The sequence below is a fragment of the Python bivittatus genome, unplaced genomic scaffold, assembly GCF_059951505.1.
Source record: "Python bivittatus isolate LINGU-HERP-01145 unplaced genomic scaffold, Pbiv_v1 ctg000480_np1212, whole genome shotgun sequence".
Classification (NCBI taxonomy): Eukaryota; Metazoa; Chordata; class Lepidosauria; order Squamata; family Pythonidae; genus Python; species Python bivittatus.
Genome location: NW_028277075.1, coordinates 92,046,947 through 92,066,364, shown reverse-complemented (window position 1 = coordinate 92,066,364; position 19,418 = coordinate 92,046,947). Strand labels below are relative to the sequence as shown.

The 19,418-nt window shown below is 34.7% G+C and overlaps 1 protein-coding gene across 1 annotated transcript in view; it reads left to right on the top strand.

Annotated features, from left to right (window-relative positions):
* LRP1B (LDL receptor related protein 1B) overlaps positions 1-19,418 on the top strand; it is a 715,984-nt gene that overhangs the window by 342,289 nt on the left and 354,277 nt on the right. Inside the window, exons 11-13 of the mRNA XM_088145133.1 lie at positions 9,607-9,750; positions 11,130-11,366; positions 14,902-15,082. Coding sequence (XP_088001259.1) covers positions 9,607-9,750; positions 11,130-11,366; positions 14,902-15,082 — 562 coding nt within the window. The remainder of the gene's footprint in view (positions 1-9,606; positions 9,751-11,129; positions 11,367-14,901; positions 15,083-19,418) is intronic.

Genomic DNA, 19,418 nt, shown 5'->3' with positions numbered 1-19,418 from the left:
TTGTGATAATTTTTACTGACTATTCAAACAATTGGTTGCAATTATTTTGCTTCTGAATGCAATATGAACCAACACTAATGACATCTTCCATTAAAAATGCATTTGGTCTACAAGTTCCATCCTAGAATCTTAGACTCATAAATATTGTAGGGGCTATTTAAACCAATGAGTTCAATCCCCTGCTCAGTGAAGGAATTCAGATTAAAGTATCCCAAACACATGGCTGTCCAGCCTCTGTTTCAACACATTCTTCCACTGTCAAATGAAACTTACTATTAACTTTTGTTAATATTCAAGCAGAATATGCCTTCCTGCAACTTGAAACATGTATCCTGCACCTTGGGATGATACAGAATAGGTCTTAACAAACCACTAGTACTTGCAACATGCTGTTAAATATAGCAGTTCCTTCTACTGTATATCTCTCTTAAAACTAGTCATCTCACTGCCCTTCTCTGCCCCTATTCTAGTTCATCTGAATCTTTAGTAAAAGACAGTGATCAATATTTGAGGTGGGGTCTGGCCATTTTAAAACTCAGCAGAACTGTTACTTCCTTTGATTTGGAAATTATACCTCAGTTAAAAAATCTAAAATTGTATTTGATTTTGCTAGCAGTTACACAACACTGATCAACCATATTAATTTTGTGATCAGTTAGAACTCCAGGTTTCTTTTCATGTGGATTAAGCAAGTATTCCCAGTCCTGTACCTAAGCATTTGATTTGTCTTTCTTAAGAAGGACATTTCAATTGCCTTTATTAAATCTATGTCATTTTCAGCCTGCTTCTCTAATTTATCAATATCATTTTGAATTTTCTTTCTGCCTTCTAGAGTATTAGCTATCTCCCCTAGTTCTGTGTCATCTTAGATAAACATTCTCTCTGTTTCTGCATTCAACTAATTAAGAAAAGATACCCGGTCCAGTACCAAATTCCATTATGTCTGACTTGGTAGCTCACTGTAGTTTTATAAGGATTGCTGAGCATTGTTTTCAAGCCAGCTCTCAGTCTACCTAGGTACTTGACATCCACTACATACAGTATTAATTAAGATGCAAATGTTATATGGTAAGGTTGGGCAAATCCTTCCAAAGAAGTGCTTTGCAACTCAGAGAAGCAGCCATATATTTTTCCGGATTCATACAGGTGCTCTGTAAGCAGCCTGAATAATGACTAATTTCACAGATGAGGACTACTGGGACCACCTTGCAAAGCATTCATGCAACTCGGGAAGAACCGCAGGTGCTTTAGTGACTTTCACAGCACAGTCCCTCTTTCAAAGCATTTGTATAGTACTGAGCTGTGGTACTGCTAGACTTCACCCAGCAAGTGGAGGGAAGCCAACGAAACAAGTGTACTAGAAACCAAGAACTGCAATTTCACTATGAAAGAATTCCAATGAGTGCCATTTTTCTTTCTCCAAAAGTAAGTGTCATGTATGACAGGATTCCTCAACCTTGGCGACTTAAAGATGTGTGGACTTCAGCTCCCAGAATTCCCCAGCCAGCATGGGAGTTGAAGTCCACACATCTTCAAGTCACCAAGGTTGAGGAACCCTGATGTATGATACTCAGAGTTTTATCTTCTTTAGTTGTTTTCTCTACCACTCCTATGCAAACAGTGGACTGTCCCCCTCTTTTTAGCAGAAGATCCTGTTTACATTTGTCCCTTGTGTATGTATCACTATTCTTGATATCAGATTGTTTCAGAGTATTAATGTTTGCTATAAAATCTTGTCAGTCTCTGCTGCTTTATCTTTCATTTAAAAAGGCTCAGGGACAGAACAGTATGGTTTCAAATTATCAAATTATTTCTACTTGTAACAGAGAGATAGATTCTTTCATCCATTTCTTCCCTCGATTATTATGTTTGTTGTTGTTGTTGATGATGATGATGATGATCTCTCTGCTTCTCTCCAGCTTGATCTGCAGCAATAGTTTGTCCCTGAATGCTGGTTCCGCAGCACAGCATTCATTCTCTGCAGACGACAGGGACACTGTGCTTTGCTTTTGCTACACCAGCTGATGACTGTACCCCATAAAAGAATATGTATGCTGTAGTTGATTTCCTGTCAGATTTATCTCCAGTCCAAATCTTTATATTCAATAGGTTTTGGAAAATTAGTTATAGACAGTTTTAAATTGAAGTCTATAATTCCTTTTAAGTATCTGCTTATTCTTTTTACTGTTATACAGTCTTCCTCGGTTGGCTCCCTGACTTTCTACCTAGCAGTCCAACAGCAGTGGCTGGGTCAGGCTTGTTCACAGATGCAGTGCATAGTAGCTTTCCCGCAGCTGTCTGACACTGCTCACTCCTTGCCAACTTGTTTTGGTTTCCTCCTTTATTCAGGTATCCAACTTCCACGGCTCTGCTAGACTCCTTTGTTTTGATTGAGCAAGTACCCTTCATTTGTATACTATTTAAAATTTCAGTTCTAAGATTGTGGCTAAGATCTCCAAGATGTTCTACTTCTGTGTTTAAATTGTTCACTATCTCCAAGCTGTCTCTTTTGTCCTCTGCAAATGCTATTAGATCATCAACATAGCGTAACAGAAAATATACATGTATCTTCCATTTTTAATTCTTGTACATAGAATTAAAATTCATGGATCAGGATTATCCTGTTCAAAAATCCATGTTTTGCAACATTTGATTCAGTTTGTCAGATCGTACTTCAGCTGCTTGATTTAACCCATACATGGATTTCTGCAATTTACACACCAGTTTTTTGTTTTTTGTTTTTTTTCCTAGCTCTTCAAAACCTGGTGTTTGGCACATATAAGTCACCTCTTTCATATCCCCATGCAAAGAATGTCTTAATAATGAAGTGCTTCACATGCAATTTTCAAAATGCTACTAAACTTAGAATTCTGATGCTTGTATGTTTAATTATTGCAAAAATGTCACCATCATTCTCTTTAGATTTTTGTGTGTAGCCCTTTGCTACTAATCTAGTTTCATGGCATTGCACATTTCCATAAGCATCATGCTTTATTTTGAAAATCCACCCACATCCTATGGCTTTCTTACCCTTTGGTAGTTTATTTAGAATCCATGGTTTGTGGGGTTTTTTGCAAGGATTCCGTTTCTTGCCATGCAGCTTTTCTCCATTTCTGTACCTCAGCCACTGGCAGTCCCTACTCTTCTTTCCATGAATTGGGATAAGGCATATTCCTTGCTGTAAGTGGACAGCAGATTATCTCAGGCAAGATTCCTTTATTAGATCTTTGAGATCTTCTTAATTCTAATTCTGGGTCTGGGTCTGACTATATGTCAACAGCTACTTCTGAATCTGATGCTATTTCATTTTTCTCAGATTCATTTTCAGTAACCCCATCTGAGTGTCTCCTTCTCCTTCTCCTTCTCCTCCTCCTCCTCCCTCATTCCCCTCCCCTCCCCTCCCCTCCCCCTCGTCATGAGCTTCCTGGATAGATTTAGGTGCTACTGGTAAAACTAAGCTGCTTTACACTTGTATTTAAATACTGCAGCTGTCTGGGGATATCCTTTTTTCTTCATCAAAATGAAAAATGCTGCTTTTTTGTTTTTTTTTACTTTTCCAGTTTTTAAGTCCAGAACCCTGTACCTGTTTGTTCCTATTTGATAGTCCATCATTATTTCTAATTGGGTTCTGCAATTTACTTTTTTCTTTAGGGATATATGCATTAGCTTTCATCCAAATAACTTTAGGTGTGATATATTGGAGTTTTTCCCATTCTATAACTCATGTGGTTTTTATTTACATCTTTCATTGGTAAACAGTTTACAGATATGTAGCTGTTTTAAATGCTTCTTCCCCTCAATAGTCAAATAACTCTGCATCAACCAGCCTCAGTAAGCTTTGATCCTTTCTTTCTGCAACCCTTTTTTGCTCAGGACTATAACTTAGTGTGTTTGTGTGTGTGTGTGTATGTGTATGTTTTATGCCCTTGTTGTTGAAGTATTTTTCAAATTCCTGGTTGCAAAATTCTCTCCCACTCAAATCTTAAGCTCCTTATTTTTCTGTCAAACTTGTTTTCTACATAAGCAAATTCATAGTTTGAATTTCTCAAATCCTCTAGTCTTACTCATTAAGAGATAGGTGCAAGTATACTTTGAGTGACAATCTATTAATGTTAGCAAGCAGTGTTTACAGCTCTTTGGTTTTTTTTATTGCCATGGGAACACAAAAGTCTGAAAAAATAACTTCTAATGGCTGTTTGAATTCAATCCTTGGAAAACTATTTCTTTTTCCTTTTGTTTATAGTAAAAAGTCACACTGATTCTAATTGTTTCTTGCAAAAACAGACATTCAATCCAATTGTTAAATCCTCATTTTTTATTTTCGTATTCAGAGAACATTTATATGACACGAATTTATATTTACACGTTCATTTTAACATTATGCATGCATCTTGTTTGCTCTAGGTTGCATAAGTTCCAGCAAATTAGCTGCATTGTTCTTTCCTTTTAATATTACATAATATTCTTTTGTAATGGTGGAAAGTCCATTTTTAGCACAAATTTACAGCTGTGTTGCATAAAATTACATAGATTTCTGTAATTTGGATCCAGCTGAGGCACATACTTCTTGAAATATTACATTCCTGCTCTTATTATGATTTATCAAGCCTTTAATTTTAATACTGCCTTTTCCACATACTTCTATTGACTAACCATTTGCTAAATTAACTTTTCCTTGGTGAGATTTATCAAGGTTTATACATGCATCTTTGTTGCAGATATATTGACTTGATGCATCACTATCCACAACAATCTGTTTTTCTTTTCAGATTCAGAATTCTGTCCAATTTCAAATAAGCACTTATTTGCTAATATAAATACTGTTTCTTTGTACTTCATTGTTTTGCAATCCCTCTGCAGACTTGATTTTTCAGATATTTGATCTCATTATTTCTCTCTGTTGTATGGATTTTAGCTCTGTAAAGCATTCTCTTTTAATATGTCTCTTTCTATTACAGTAATGACAGACTTAATTTCTCCTTTTTAACTTGCTTAGAGAATTTCCTTCAGTTGGATACCTCAAATAATGCTGGTATGCATCCAGTCTGGCAACTATATTCTCAAAGGAAATTTCATCATAAAGTTTGATTAATTCTACTATATATTTATAGTTTTTTTTATAATGATATTAATAACAGTTCCTTGATGAAATTATCAGAAAGGTTTACATTATTTTGTTTTAGTTTCTTCTGAATAGAGAGGTAATGTGATATAGGTTACATTAAACTTCCATTGCATGATAATTTCAGGTTTATGAGTTGTCTTAACATTAAAGTATTATTGCTGATTCCTGAGCATGCATATGTCTGTCTTAGCTTGTCCCAGTTCTCCTTTCCTGAAGCACAATTTTGAATTAATTTACAGTTTGTTGAGCCCAACCTCAGAATTATTTCAGACTACAGTAATCTATCCTTTTTTTTATCCAACCTATCCTGGATTAAGCTTCTTTGGACATGGTTCAGATTTTCAAATAGTATCTCCATCTTCATGTTCCAGATGTTTCCCATCTTCAAACTTGAGATTTTCTGTGTCTGATGTCATAGTCATTTTCAAAAACTTTGTGGTAGCTTTGAAGGCATGCAGATACTTTAAGTCCTAATGAATCATTATGATTTGTGGATTCTGAGTGCTGGTTCAGCTATATGCTTGACCATGTGCCTGGAAATAAACTGGGATGTTTTGTGACTGGGGTGCTTTGGGGTACTCCCAGGTGACTTTTGAGCTCATAAATCTGTTGGAAAATTACTACAGATAATTTCCATTTTGATTTGTACCTAGCACACTCCCAGTCAGTCCCTACATGCAGCTCAGAGCAAGCACATAGCACTCAATACTGTTATCAAAAAATATAGTTTGATGCTTAGTTATGAAATATCACCAAATACACCCCCCCACACACACACACCAGTTAACTGGCAGAATGAGCTAAAATGCAGGGGAAAACAGGGAGAGAGACATCAACCACAGGCAACAGTTTACTTTCTCTAAGGTGGACTTACAAATTCTTGAAGCATTTTGCTGGGAGGAAAAAATGGCCCTCGATTCTTCCAAAACAGCAGTTTTACTTATTTAAAGAACTTTTATGGCTGCCTATCTCACATAATGATCTTAGGCAGCTCACAACAACCTTTTTTTAAAAAAAAAGGTAACAACAGAAAAAAAAACCTTCCCACCCTGCTCCAGACCATGTATAATATTAACCTCCTGACTCAACCCCATCATAGTCCAATACCTGGGGGAAGAGCCAGGTCTTCATGGAATACTGGAAGACTAAAAGGGTAGGGGCCCTTCGAATCTCAGGTGAGAGGCTACTAAGGGGCATGCTAATTGCTGTCACAAGTGGCACATGTGTGGTGTTCATATTGAACAAATCAAGAATTTTAAATACCTGGGTGTTTCCCCCTCCTCAGTAATCTACAAGCTTGCTAGCCACAGTGGCATCAATTATGTCCCTGCTAAAGTAGAATTATTCAGGGCTAGGGTCTTGACCCTTGGGTTCAGTACCCAACAATGACAGAAGAGCCTTACAGGTAATTCAGTCCAATTTTTTAAATGATGCTATGCATTCCTCAGTCAGTACAAAATGCTTTTCTGCATTTGGAAGCTGGTCTTCCCTCCATAGAGGTTTGTGTGAAATCTTGCTGATTAAAGTAGTGGCTAAAACTGTCCTTTAATTTTGGCTGATAGTCTTAGAGGGCAATTTTGTTTCTTCTTGAAGAAAGGGATAACCACAGTCCTACATTATTTTAACCTCTCACTCCAGTTCTTGATGATGCTGTGGTTTGAGACAGCCATTTTAAAGACAAAGCAATGGATGCTTGACCTGGTTTTACAAAGAGATAGGAGTAAAGTTCCTTTTTCTTGGAACATACTCCTCTGTGTCAGATCCTATATATTATCAAACTACTTTACTAACATTCCTGTCCATGTTACAGAGGATGTGGTTCAGGAGGGAAGGCTTAATAACTTTTTGTCTTACTGTCATCTCTATTATGGTTGGGTTGGCGCGATCAAAATAGTATCACATGTGTTGCTATGCTGCCCTCTGTATCAAGACTGGTGTGCTGAATTGACAATACCTTCACCAATATTTACCTTAGAACCACTGATCCTTGACTTCCATTATCATGCAATGAGGTGAAAAACTTGATTAATTCCTTACCTTCTAACAAAGTCCCAGGGGAAGAATTTGTTGTTGAGGAGGTATTTAAATATAAATCAGAATGATAAATGGCAATCTTTGTAAAGATTTCTAACTGAATTACCTCATCTAGTCAATTTCCTTAGAAGTAAACATAATTACTGTTGTTCTTGTGTTTAACAAGGGAGTCTTTAATTGTTGATCTAAGTATAAATTAACCAATCTTATAAAATTTGCTGCTAAATTGTTTGCAAAGCATTTACTGCATATATTGGAGGAGTTATGTATCTAAAATAACATGTTGAAAGAACCAACTGGTTTTAGAGTTAGATATATGATATTAGAACACTTAGGTCTCAGAGCTGGGAAGAGGGTGCTTCTTTCCAGTCAGAATATGAAAATATATGAAAGGAAATTTTATTACTTTATGACAATAGTAGTGGTTTTGTTGATGACTAATTTGATTGCAAAGGTCATGGAAATGTAGTAGTAATTAATTATGAAAAACCAAAAGTTGTGGTCTTTGGTGAAAAAGTTCTTAAGTAAAGAATTTATTCTCATTTCATTGAGCAAGTCTCCACATACCGTTAACTAACTTCCTCAGCTGAAAGTTGACTTGGTCATTAGAAGTGTCTGAACTTAATTAGCAAATAAATGAGATTATATATTGTTGGTGCACAAAATGTTGTTGGACAAACAGTTACCAAATTCAGCTACTTTTCCATTTAATAAAAGCAAAATTCTGTATTCTCTATAGATCAGAATTTGTAATATGTATTCATCATAATATATTAAATCCCTTTAAAGCAATTTGTCTTGAACTGCTAGAATTCTGTTCTCTTTCTCCATTCTGAAACTAGTATACTTCCAGCCAGATCAAATTCTGCTATTAAAATGTTTAATTTTTGGCCTGGGGTGAGATTTATTTCAGATATCAGATTATGCAAACTTCATCTTCTGAAGTAAAGATGCAACATGATCCAGGAACTGGACTATCAGATTCAAAATGTTGTTGTTTTCATTAGAATTCACTCCTCCTTTTAAATCAGACAAATGTATACATTGAGAGTGCAAAGTCTAGCCATCTAATTTGATCTCTCTATGGTATGTAATAGAAATTCTCTCCTTTATTTTTTTTTAATGAGTGTCTTGACATGATTAAGAATGCAGCAGATTGACTGATTGATTGTATTTATACAGCCACTCATCTCACATATAAGTGACTCTGGCCAGTGTACAACAATTAAAAAGAATAAATACATTAAAAAAAAACACCAATTACAATCTTCAGTTGTTCCTCGTCTGTAATCTATAATCTTCCAACTACCTTCCAATTTATTCACATTCTTCAGTAGCCCCATTCCTAGAAGGACACAAGAACTGGCCAGAACCCCAGAAAATTAGTTTTTTTACTTTCCTGTAGCAATAGGATAGCACTTCACTACACAATAGCAATGGTAGGCTTTGCTTGAATTGCTGCTCCAAGTTATCAAAACCTTTTGGTTAACATCAATAACTAAATACTAAATTTACATTCCTGTTTAGGAAATTTTCTCATCCTTTTGTGATGGTTATTTTTTTCCCTCTCCTTTCTCTCAGGTCATAGTGAAGATGCTATTTTTGGTTTCACTTACTATTTTAACTATTATCATTAATATCCTTGTAATATGCATTTAATTTTGTTATGACTATGGTTAAGCAATTAAAATTATAATCTCCTCCTCCACCTAAATACAATAATAATAATAAAAAAAACCTGAGATATGTACATATTAGGGCTCCACACTTTTTGAAAATGATTCTAAGTAAATGATTCAGACCTTGCACATACAGAAATGTGTCATCTTTCTACTGTTCACTAAAACGCATATGCCTTTTTTAGGCTTCTACATTTCCCTATCCCAGAAAAATAGCACTGCTGCTTGAATGATTGCTTGAATGAGTTGATTCCATAAAGCAGTAGCATCTTTTTCCAGGCTTGCACAGAAGTTGTTGAGTTTGCACTTGTGCCTGATCCCAGTCATTCCTTCCAAATCATTTCTGAAGCATGCATAGCCTCATGAAAAATCAAGTGACTTAACCAAAGTGACAACATGAACTCATAATAGATGCATATAGTAATTATACTGTTGTTAAACAGAACGTGGAATCTCATTTAATACAAACAATCATGGAAAAGTGAAGAAGTGTGGTTAAGAATAGAAGCTAAATGTCAAAGTTTCTCACAGCAAAATTTTTATGCATTCCCTTTTCCTATTTTTAAAATCAAGATTATATATGTGTGCTCCTTCAAAATATGACCTCTTCATGGACTTCACATTGTTCTGTAGTATTAAGGAACTCTTTAAATACTTCTTATTGGGGAGTATGAATATGTTGTAATGTTCAGGTATATCTTTTGTTTTATGGAGTTTGAGCATGCTTGTTTTAAAGAATTTCTAACTTGTTGTTTGTATCTGTTGCAGTCAGAAGCCACGCATGTGAAGTAGACCAACATGGAAGGCCAGGTAGATGTTCACACATCTGTTTACTCAGCAGCAGCTATAAAAGCAGAACTTGTCGCTGCAAGATGGGCTTTGTCTTGGGAAGTGATGGCAGATCATGCAAAAGTATGTTGTCTGATATCACACTTTACCAGCAACTATTTTTTTTTTAGAGTAGAATTCTCTATATTAATTAAAATAATTAATAATAGCAGTTGCACTAGCTAAATGTTAGCTGGTGGAATGTATTCAACAGTATGTTATTATTTATTTTATGTATTTATTTATTGACATGTCACATTTATAATAAGTTATTGCCATATTATACCAATCATTTGTTTGGTAAAGGCTTCACCCTGTAGCAGTAGAGGTGAATAGATAATACATATTACATTACCTCTTGTTATCCTTGTTATAACATGGCATTACCAAATCCTTCCTTAGCTGCAGTAAAACCTTTCAGTTTTAATTAGTCTATAATCTTAGATTTTCCAAATTGTTTGTCCTTCCAGATATTTAGGATTTTTCTTTGTTTTTATTGTCTTTCCATTTTTATTGTCATCCAGAGTCATCTGGAGTCAGGCGGCCTCTAAATTTAATAAAATAAATATTTACTGAATTTTGTTCATGCCAATACGAGAAAAGTATATCGAAGTGTGTTATTGAAATCATGTTGATCCAGATCCAGTAACTGTATTATTTATATTAAACTATAATCTTCAAATAATTGTTCAGAAATTTCCTTTTCTCAACATTTTGATGTTGATTGTGTCTTCTCATAACTTTCATTTTTTATCCTGACATTTGTGTGAACCCATATGAAAACTACCAAAAGACAAGTTACAGCAGTCAAATTTTTACTTACAGTTTTAGTTGAACCCAGAGATTTTCTTAAATAATAATAAAAAAAAATGGATACTTTTATCTCTGAGTGCTTGTATTTTCAATATCCAAGGTTACAAAGTTGGAATATATTTAAGAAGCAAGCAATAGAATGTATAAACAATATTTATCCATATTCAGATAGTAAAGTATAATCTTCTAATTTGTAATGTTTTACTTTAGCTTTTGGCTTTAAAAATGAAAACAAAAACAGGAACTGTAAAAATGTTGTTTTTGCTAAAATTTACAATATGATAACCTGTTAATAGCAGCCAGTAGATCCTCTTTTATGTAGTATTATACAGGTTCATTTTGTACTTACTGTAGTCTATGTATTTTTGGACTTTTGAAATATGAATTGTCATAAAAAGGCAATGTTTAATTAAGTATAACTCAGTCACAGAAATAACTGTTTTAATTAAATTTAATTAATTTAATTGGTTTAATTAACCAATCATTCTGAGCTCAGATGCCTTCAGAATGTCTGAGATCTTAATTTTAGGTGCTGAACTAAAAAAAAAAAAAAGCCACAGGTTTTAGCATTAAGTAAAAGAGCATCTGTATTCAGTGTGAAGAAATTATGAAAGATTTGTGGTTTAAGCTTTTAATCTTTTTTTATGTAGGACTAAAGAATGAGTTGTTCCTGTTTTATGGAAAGGGACGCCCAGGCATCATACAAGGAATGGATCTAAATACCAAAGTAGTTGATGAACATATGATCCCTATAGAAAATTTGGTCAATCCTCGAGCTTTGGATTATCATGCCGAAACCAACTACATATACTTTGCGGACACTACCAGTTTCTTGATAGGACGTCAAAAGGTTGATGGCTCAGGGCGTGAGACAATCCTGAAGGATGGTAGGTGGTACATGGAAGGATTTCAGTAGAGAATAGGAAATTGAAAATTTTACTCAAGCATTTGCAAGAACTGGCACCAATTTAAGTTTGTTTCTATACTTTAAAACTCTGAAAGTTTAACATTTTGGAAGTTTTTTAGTTTCAGAAGTAACTGCAGGAGCACTGTTGCATGGTGCATTTTGATTATTTATTACTGGTTTGCTGGGATTTAAACTATTCTGCATTTTTAACATATACTGCGAAATACTTTTCTCAAACTACTAATGGAGATAATTTCAGGATATTCCTAGCACAAAGAATATCTTGGAAATAACCAAAGGAATGTTAATCTATTATCTAAACATCTTCACCAGTTGCAGAGGAAATTTCAAAGCTCTATGTTATGACATCAAAATTCCTTTCTTCTTTCCCAGCTGTGAAAGATAAGCCAAGAGCCAGCAATTCTCAGGGCAGAGATGTCAGTTATATCAACAACCAGCAGCTGCTCAGCTTCAAGGCCATGGAGCATAGGGCAAAGAAGCTTTTGGAACATGGGAAAGGCAGGAAGCAGCAGCAACAGATTTAAAATGCTGTGGGTATAAGGGGGAGCTAGCACTCACACTTACAATTAACTGCTTAATATAGCTCCACTCTAGTTCAGAATAAAGATTCTTATTTAGCCTTGCTATGTCAGATTTCTGCCAAGTTCAAGCCAAGTGATACCATCTCTAGTTGAAATTGGAAATTCATAATTTAGTCTCAGAAGGCCAATAGTACCCCAGTTGAGAAAGTACAATACTAATTTTTGTTTCCTGATATTGCTGTTTCATTACACATTTCACTTCATTTATCATAAGATAATAAAATTTCTCAGTTGCTGGGGAAATATTAAAAAACCATCATAAAGCAAAGAAAATCAATATTTAATGAACATTGGAATACTTCAGATTTAGTAATGAGTAGTATTGGATTTGACTGAATTCTTAACACACACAAAAATCACCAATTATTATAACTTATACCTGGTAGGTCTTGGTACTATGTTTCCCATAGCTACTAATCTGAATTTTTAAACAGATGTGATTCTGTGCCCTACAATTATTTCTATTATTTCTCTGTCCTCATTTCTTTTAATTTTTTTCCTTTCACTAAACAAATCAAACCCATCTAACTTAAATATACCTGTATATCTATGTCAATTTCATTATATTGCATGCTAGCTGCCTATTAATATTTTTTGCTACTTGATCTACAGCAGTTCATTTAAATAACCCAACAAGAGGTAATAAGACAAATAATATTAATCAAATTAAATATGTAAAAATAATATAATAGTTTCATTGCCATATACAATTTGTAAGTCATGTAATAATGAAGCATGTATTTCTAAAAGTTCACTCTCACTGACACATGATTCTTAAAAGGCAATGAAGAAATTGAGATTCTTAAGTCTGATACATTTACCCCATTTTATCACAGACAACCTATAAGCTTTTAGTGGCACAGAGGTTCAAATAGTGTGTCTAGTAAAACAAATGTTCAGCACTTCTGGACCTTAGAAGTTTCAGTTGCGCTTACACTTGAAATTTTCATTTAATGGCACTCTGAAATGTTGTTTTGGTCATTCTTAATAGTTTGGAGTTTGTCCATGAGTAGCAACTTTCAGAAGTCTATGCTGTACTGAAACAACCGAATCCAAGCTATCACCCTATACTGAAAATTCTTCTTAATCCTTATCACGGTATCAGAAAAAGAATTGCAAACTACATTGTGACTTAATAATTGACTGTGATAATCATTTGAGATTACATTATCAAATACCCAGGGATAGGGGATACCATTTCTTTGTGGTTTCTACTCTTCCCCTGCAATATACAGAAACAGAATTTTGGGGAAACTTGCAATCTCAGTTCACACTCAATAACTTTATCAAGAGAGATTTTCTTCTATATTCCTTAAAATTCATTTTGGTTTCATATGCAGAAGAATGCTTCCTCCTTCTGTAGTAATTTTTAAAACATTTGTTTTATTTTCCCTTGCTAGTAGAACTAAGTTGTTTTCTTAATTTTTATTTCAGTGTTATCATAAAAACTCTTTCCATCTTTAAAGCCTATAGGTGTGCCTGTCCTGCTATCATGGAATTCTAGAAAAGCAATTGTGTGCAATGAGTGGGAAATATTGGGTTTCAGAATGTAATTCAGATTTAGTACAATGTTTCATAGTCTATATTACATTTTTCTGTGGTAAATTTAAACTGAAAGTTCAAAACCAAATAACAAATTAATCAACCATCTTGGAATTTGAGCTGGTTTTCTGCTAAATATATTGCAGTACCTAGTATGCTTAATTACTCTGGAAATTGTCAACTCTGGTCCACTCAATCAAAATATTAGAAACAAATGAAAATAGAAGATTTTTATTGGAAATTCTTGATGAACTGTTAGATATTCTATAGAGCTGTTGTTCTAATGCTATAGCTGGCTTAATGTGATCCCAGCATAATTCAGTTTGTTTCTTTTTTTAAAATATTATAATAGCTATTTTTAGATACACTAAACACATGTTTATTTCCCAACAGGTATTATCCATGTAATTATTTGCACTAACACAGTGTTATCCACAGAATACTGTTAATTTACATATCATAGGGTTTCATTCATATATAATACATATGTTCTGGCAGTCATTAACTTCATTTTATTGTCAGGATATCTGTTCCTATGATAAAAGAAACTAGTAAGAAGTAATTAATGATTCTCTATTGCCTTTAGATAGGCTATCCTAGAAAGATATCTAAACCATTATTACTGCTGCCTTAAGCTCCTGAAAGAAAAGGCAGGATATAATAAATAAATATTGGAAAAAAAATAGGAAAATTTACTGCACTGTAATCCACACTGTTCCAGAAAATGTGTCATTTGGTCCATGAAAAGGAGTTTGGTCTAGATTCAGCATTGCTATTATGGGCATTTAAACCCCTTCCATTTTAATATGTTTCTTGCTTCCAAGGGTTGCCCCTTGATCCATACTGCAGACATAAATACGTAACTATTTGTATCTTAGAACTGGTCACTTTGAATGTTCAGTATCATGAATCCTATTTATATTTATTTAACAGATTAATGATTACACTAACTACTTTCTTAGGCTTTTACGAAGGGTCTATTGGGTTTATCTCTTCATTCAGGTAGTTTATTTATGTTATTACATATGTATTCACTTATTTTCCTAAGAACTCAGAATGAATTTTTTTCAGAAAAGCCAAGCAAATCCTCTAAATGAGGCTTACATAGCTAAATAATCACATGGCTAAATAGAAACACAAAGAATCCTGCAATTATTATAGTGGATTTCTATTTGTTTCACAAAAAACTTGTATAGTTTGCACAAGATTTTGTGTAATTTGACAGAAATTATAATTATAAATAACTATAATTATTTATGATTATATAGATAATTTGAATTATATTTGGAATACTAGTTAAGAACCTAATATTATACACACACATGCACATACATGCACACAAAGTTATATATGTCATGTTTATTTACACAGATCTCGATAATGTAGAAGGCATTGCAATAGACTGGATTGGAAATAATCTGTTTTGGACAAATGATGGTTACAGGAAAACAATTAATGTTGCCAGGTTAGAGAAAGCTTCTCAGAGTCGTAAAACTCTACTGGAAGGGGACATGTCTCACCCTCGAGGAATTGTTGTGGATCCTGTTAATGGGTATGAACATTTTCTATCTTAAATAACATTGAATTTGTTTTGAAAATACACTAGGAAGATTCACAAGTTATTACAAAAAGTAGGCCAAGATCATGAGCATTTGTCCATACAGTCAATGGTGTATGTATGTATGTATGTGTGTGTGTGTGTGTGTGTGTAGATATAGATATAGATATAGATATAGATATAGATATAGATATAGATATAGATATAGATATAGATATAGATATAGATATAGATACTGTATAGATATATATACAGTGTGTGTGTGTGTGTGTGTGTGTGTGTGTGTATATATATATATATATATATATATATATATATATAATAAAACATGGAATGTAAAAGTTTAAATTTGTAGTTACAATATCAAGGTAGGTGTAGTCTTGCATCTGCATAGGAAAAACCAAATGCATAGGCATAGGACTGGGGAGTTAGTACATAGGTTTTTATATAGTGTTTACCCAGTGTGGATTATTCAGAGGGGGTTACTGAGCCTTCAACTCACCAGGTAACCCTCATCAAGGTAACCCAGAAAAGTACCAGCTATCTGAACTAGATTAATACTTTAAAAATTCTATTTATGCCAAAATTCATTGAGATGCATGACCATTTGAACTGGATCCATACTTCTCTGAACAGATTTAACCCTCAGATGGAGCTCATTGACAGAATGAGGTGAGGGAACTTTTTCTTCAATCCCTTTGAAATTCCTTGTCCCTCTCAAAAAGAATTTGTGAATGTTCTAGACCTCTGGAAGGAGAGGTCACTTGCAAAATTCACTTCCCAATCTTTCTGCCATCAGAATCATTTTGCTGAATGAAAGTTCTGTTCATCTGTTCACAGATGGCAAAAAGTGAATCAGCTATATATTTGGCCGAGAAAATCTTGCTTCTGAGTAATTAATAAGAAATTGTCTCAAAATAATCTGTAAGAAATCATTTCAAGTTCATTCTCCATATAATTTCTTATGAAAAAGATTTAGGAAAGGCCAGTTGTATGTAAAGGTAGACTATGTACAGGTAGTCCTTGAGTTACTAGGGCAATTGGGAACTGGAATTTACATCGCTAAGTGATGCAGTCATAAAGCACATCACATGACTGCATTGCTTAGTGATGGCTAACCCAACACTCCCTGTTGCCATCATTAACTGAATCCCAGCAGTCATTAGGTGAAGAGCCATCCCAATACAAGCCATTCCCAGGTTGGTCCCTCCCAGCCCCGAGCCTCAGTAAGGTAAGGGACTGCCTCCTCTTCAACTCTCCCTACCTGCCTATCTCCCCCCATCTCTGCCCTTTTGGCCACCTTGCACTCCACTGCTTCTGCCAGCCTTGCTGCCCTGTGCTCTGCTTGCCCTACCAGCTCTGTCGCCCTTGCCACCCTGCATGCACTATTTGAGAATGATGTGAGCAGCTTCAGGAAGAAGGCCTGGCATGGCCACAGGTGCCTCGCATAGGGCCAGGCTGGGTGGTCTCCATCAGTAGCAGGATGAAGACTGGGCACGGCAGCACCTGCAGAGTGTAGGGTGGCGGGGACAGGGCTTTGCACTATGGTACTGGGGTGGTTGACCATGGTGTGGGGCTTGGTGTAGGGTAGTGGCAGTGCTCAGGCTGAAGTAGAGACTGGGGGGGGGGGTCTGAGACTGTTGAAGGCCCTGAGCCTCTATTTCAACCCAGTGCCACCACCAAGGAATGCCACTGTGCAGGGCAGCCAGAAGGGCAGAGATGGGGGAAGATAGGCAGGTGGAGGAATTGAAGTGGCCCTGTGGTCATAAGTGGTCTATCAAATGTGCAAATTTTGATCACATGACTGTGGGGATACTTCAACAACCATAACTTCAGGGACCAGGCATAAGTACCATTTGTTCAGCACTGCTGTAACTTCAAATGGTAGCTGAACGAATAGTTGTAACTTGAGGACTACCTATAATCCCTTTTAAAAGCCTAAATGAAATCACAGTATATTTTTTAAAAGAATCAACTCCATTATCATCTTCCTTTAAAAGTTACTTCCCCCTCCCATTTCCTTAATAACCTTATTTTTATGTACCATTCATTTAAAGCAGATTGGCTGAATATTAATTTAACTCATATTAATAACTCTATCATGTTACAAAAGATTAAATATGAGGAAACAAACATCTTCACTTTCTGACTATTCCTCCCCCTACCTTTATAGGACAAGAGGCTTTAGGGCAGCAAAACCCTAATACAGTATTACAATAATCTATAGTAAATTTTCTCAGTGCAAGGCTAGACAAAGAAAATTTGCCTTGGGGAAATCAAGTCAATCATTAGTATAACTATGTTCAAGTAACTATTTTCTTCATTACAAAATAGTGTGATTACAGTTTAAAAAACCAAGAAATGCTAGATTTGTTGAACAGTTTTGGTTTTATGCTAATTAGAATGCTATTTGCTCTGCTTTGCCTAGAATAAAAGGCATACCAGAACATTGACTCAGAATAGATAATGTCAAGATTAAAATATCACATGTCACAATGACTGTACTTTATAACACTAGCTTTCTCTCTGCTTTCACAAGTTTAAGTGTCCAGTTTGACATTTGTATACATATATAGTATATCCAAAAACAGACACTGAAAGTTTGACAAAATCAAGTTGCAAGAGAACACATCACTTTCTGTATTACCCATTAATAGACTGTATGCATACACACATATACATAGACACACACCCCCCTCCATATATAATATTTTCTTGGAAAAACTGGGTGAAATTTGTAAGCAACATTAAACATTCTATTGGGAACAAGACTGCTAAGTTTGAAACTGATTACATAGTTCTGGGTTTCACTGCAGAAAAATCCAGAGGGCTCTTACAGATGAGTAGAACATGACTAGTGCTTTCTGCCCCCATTACACCCGGCTCCTCCTTTTCAGTATTGTATTTCTGTTAAATTTTACCAATAAAAATATTTTTTAAAAGGAAAAAGACTATATGGGATAGTCCATATGGATATATTTGGTGTTCACACATTTATAATATACTTGACGGAATGGAAAATATTCCACGGGAATCTGATAGCTATGATAGATAGATAGATAGATAGATAGATAGATAGATAGATAGATAGATAGATAGATAGATAGATAGATAGATAGACTCACTCACTCACTCACTCACTCACTCACTCACTCACTCACTCACTCATCCCCCACCTGTCAACTTTAGGAATTGGGTTTGCAAAATGTCTCAATTCATGAACTAAAGTCTTCAAAGTTTGTAATATAGTTTGTAATAAATTTTGTTCATCTTCTAAGCTCCAGAAAGAGATGTTTGAAAAGAAGAGTTGAACCAGAACAGGTCTAGCAAACCAGAGGCATTTAAACCCATTTTTTATTTGACTAGATGACTATGAATACACTTCTCATTTTATAGGATTATATGTATTATTTTTATAGTAGGAAGTGTAACTGCTAAATTATCATTCCATAGTACAAATTAATATTGTTGGAATTTTGCCTATATTTTAATTAATTTCTTATGCAAAATCATTACCACATAATTTGAGCCTGGTTTGGGATGTGACAGATGGAAACTGCAAAACACTTAGGACAATGTTTAAGTAATAGCCTTTTAACAAGTCAAATAAATGTTTTCAAGGTCTATTGATTCATTGTACTTTTGGAGAGAGTAAAGAGTATATTGATTCAGTTATTTACTTCAGTTCTAGACAGCTGACATAAAGATTTCATTAAAGGCAATCTCAAATGAGCCCTGACTGTATCTGAAGCTGTAATTTGTAAGATGCTCAGTACCACATATAATAAATAAAGGATTATCTTTCAGGCAATATTCCCAATAGATAGAGCTGTGGTACCTCTTAACAATATTTTACTATTGCATTATCATTCAACATACTTACAAAATTATGTTACCAGAATTTATAAGTGCATGTCCAACACAGTTTAATTTCCTGATAGACCTGAGTCATATTTCCAGTGTTTTATAAACTTTGACAGTATTTCAAGTACTTTATAATAGAAAGATGTTAAAATTGACCAACTTTTGTAATTATAAACTTAATGAAAGGTGGAGATGAGAAGACTGCCAGAATTTCACAACTGCCCTATGATTAAGTTTCAACTACTCATACAATATCAATCAATTTACTTTTAATTATATAATTGATTATATTCTATATTAAGTTTCACATAAAGCACAGCAGGGATGACATTATTATTGTTGGTTGCACAGTCAACCAGATGTTTAGACTGGATTTGGCATTTTTATCCACCTGTCGAGTCCTTCCAAAGGACCTGGGATAGGCAGATGTTGTTGTCTGATGGTGTTAAAGGTATTGTCGCAGGAT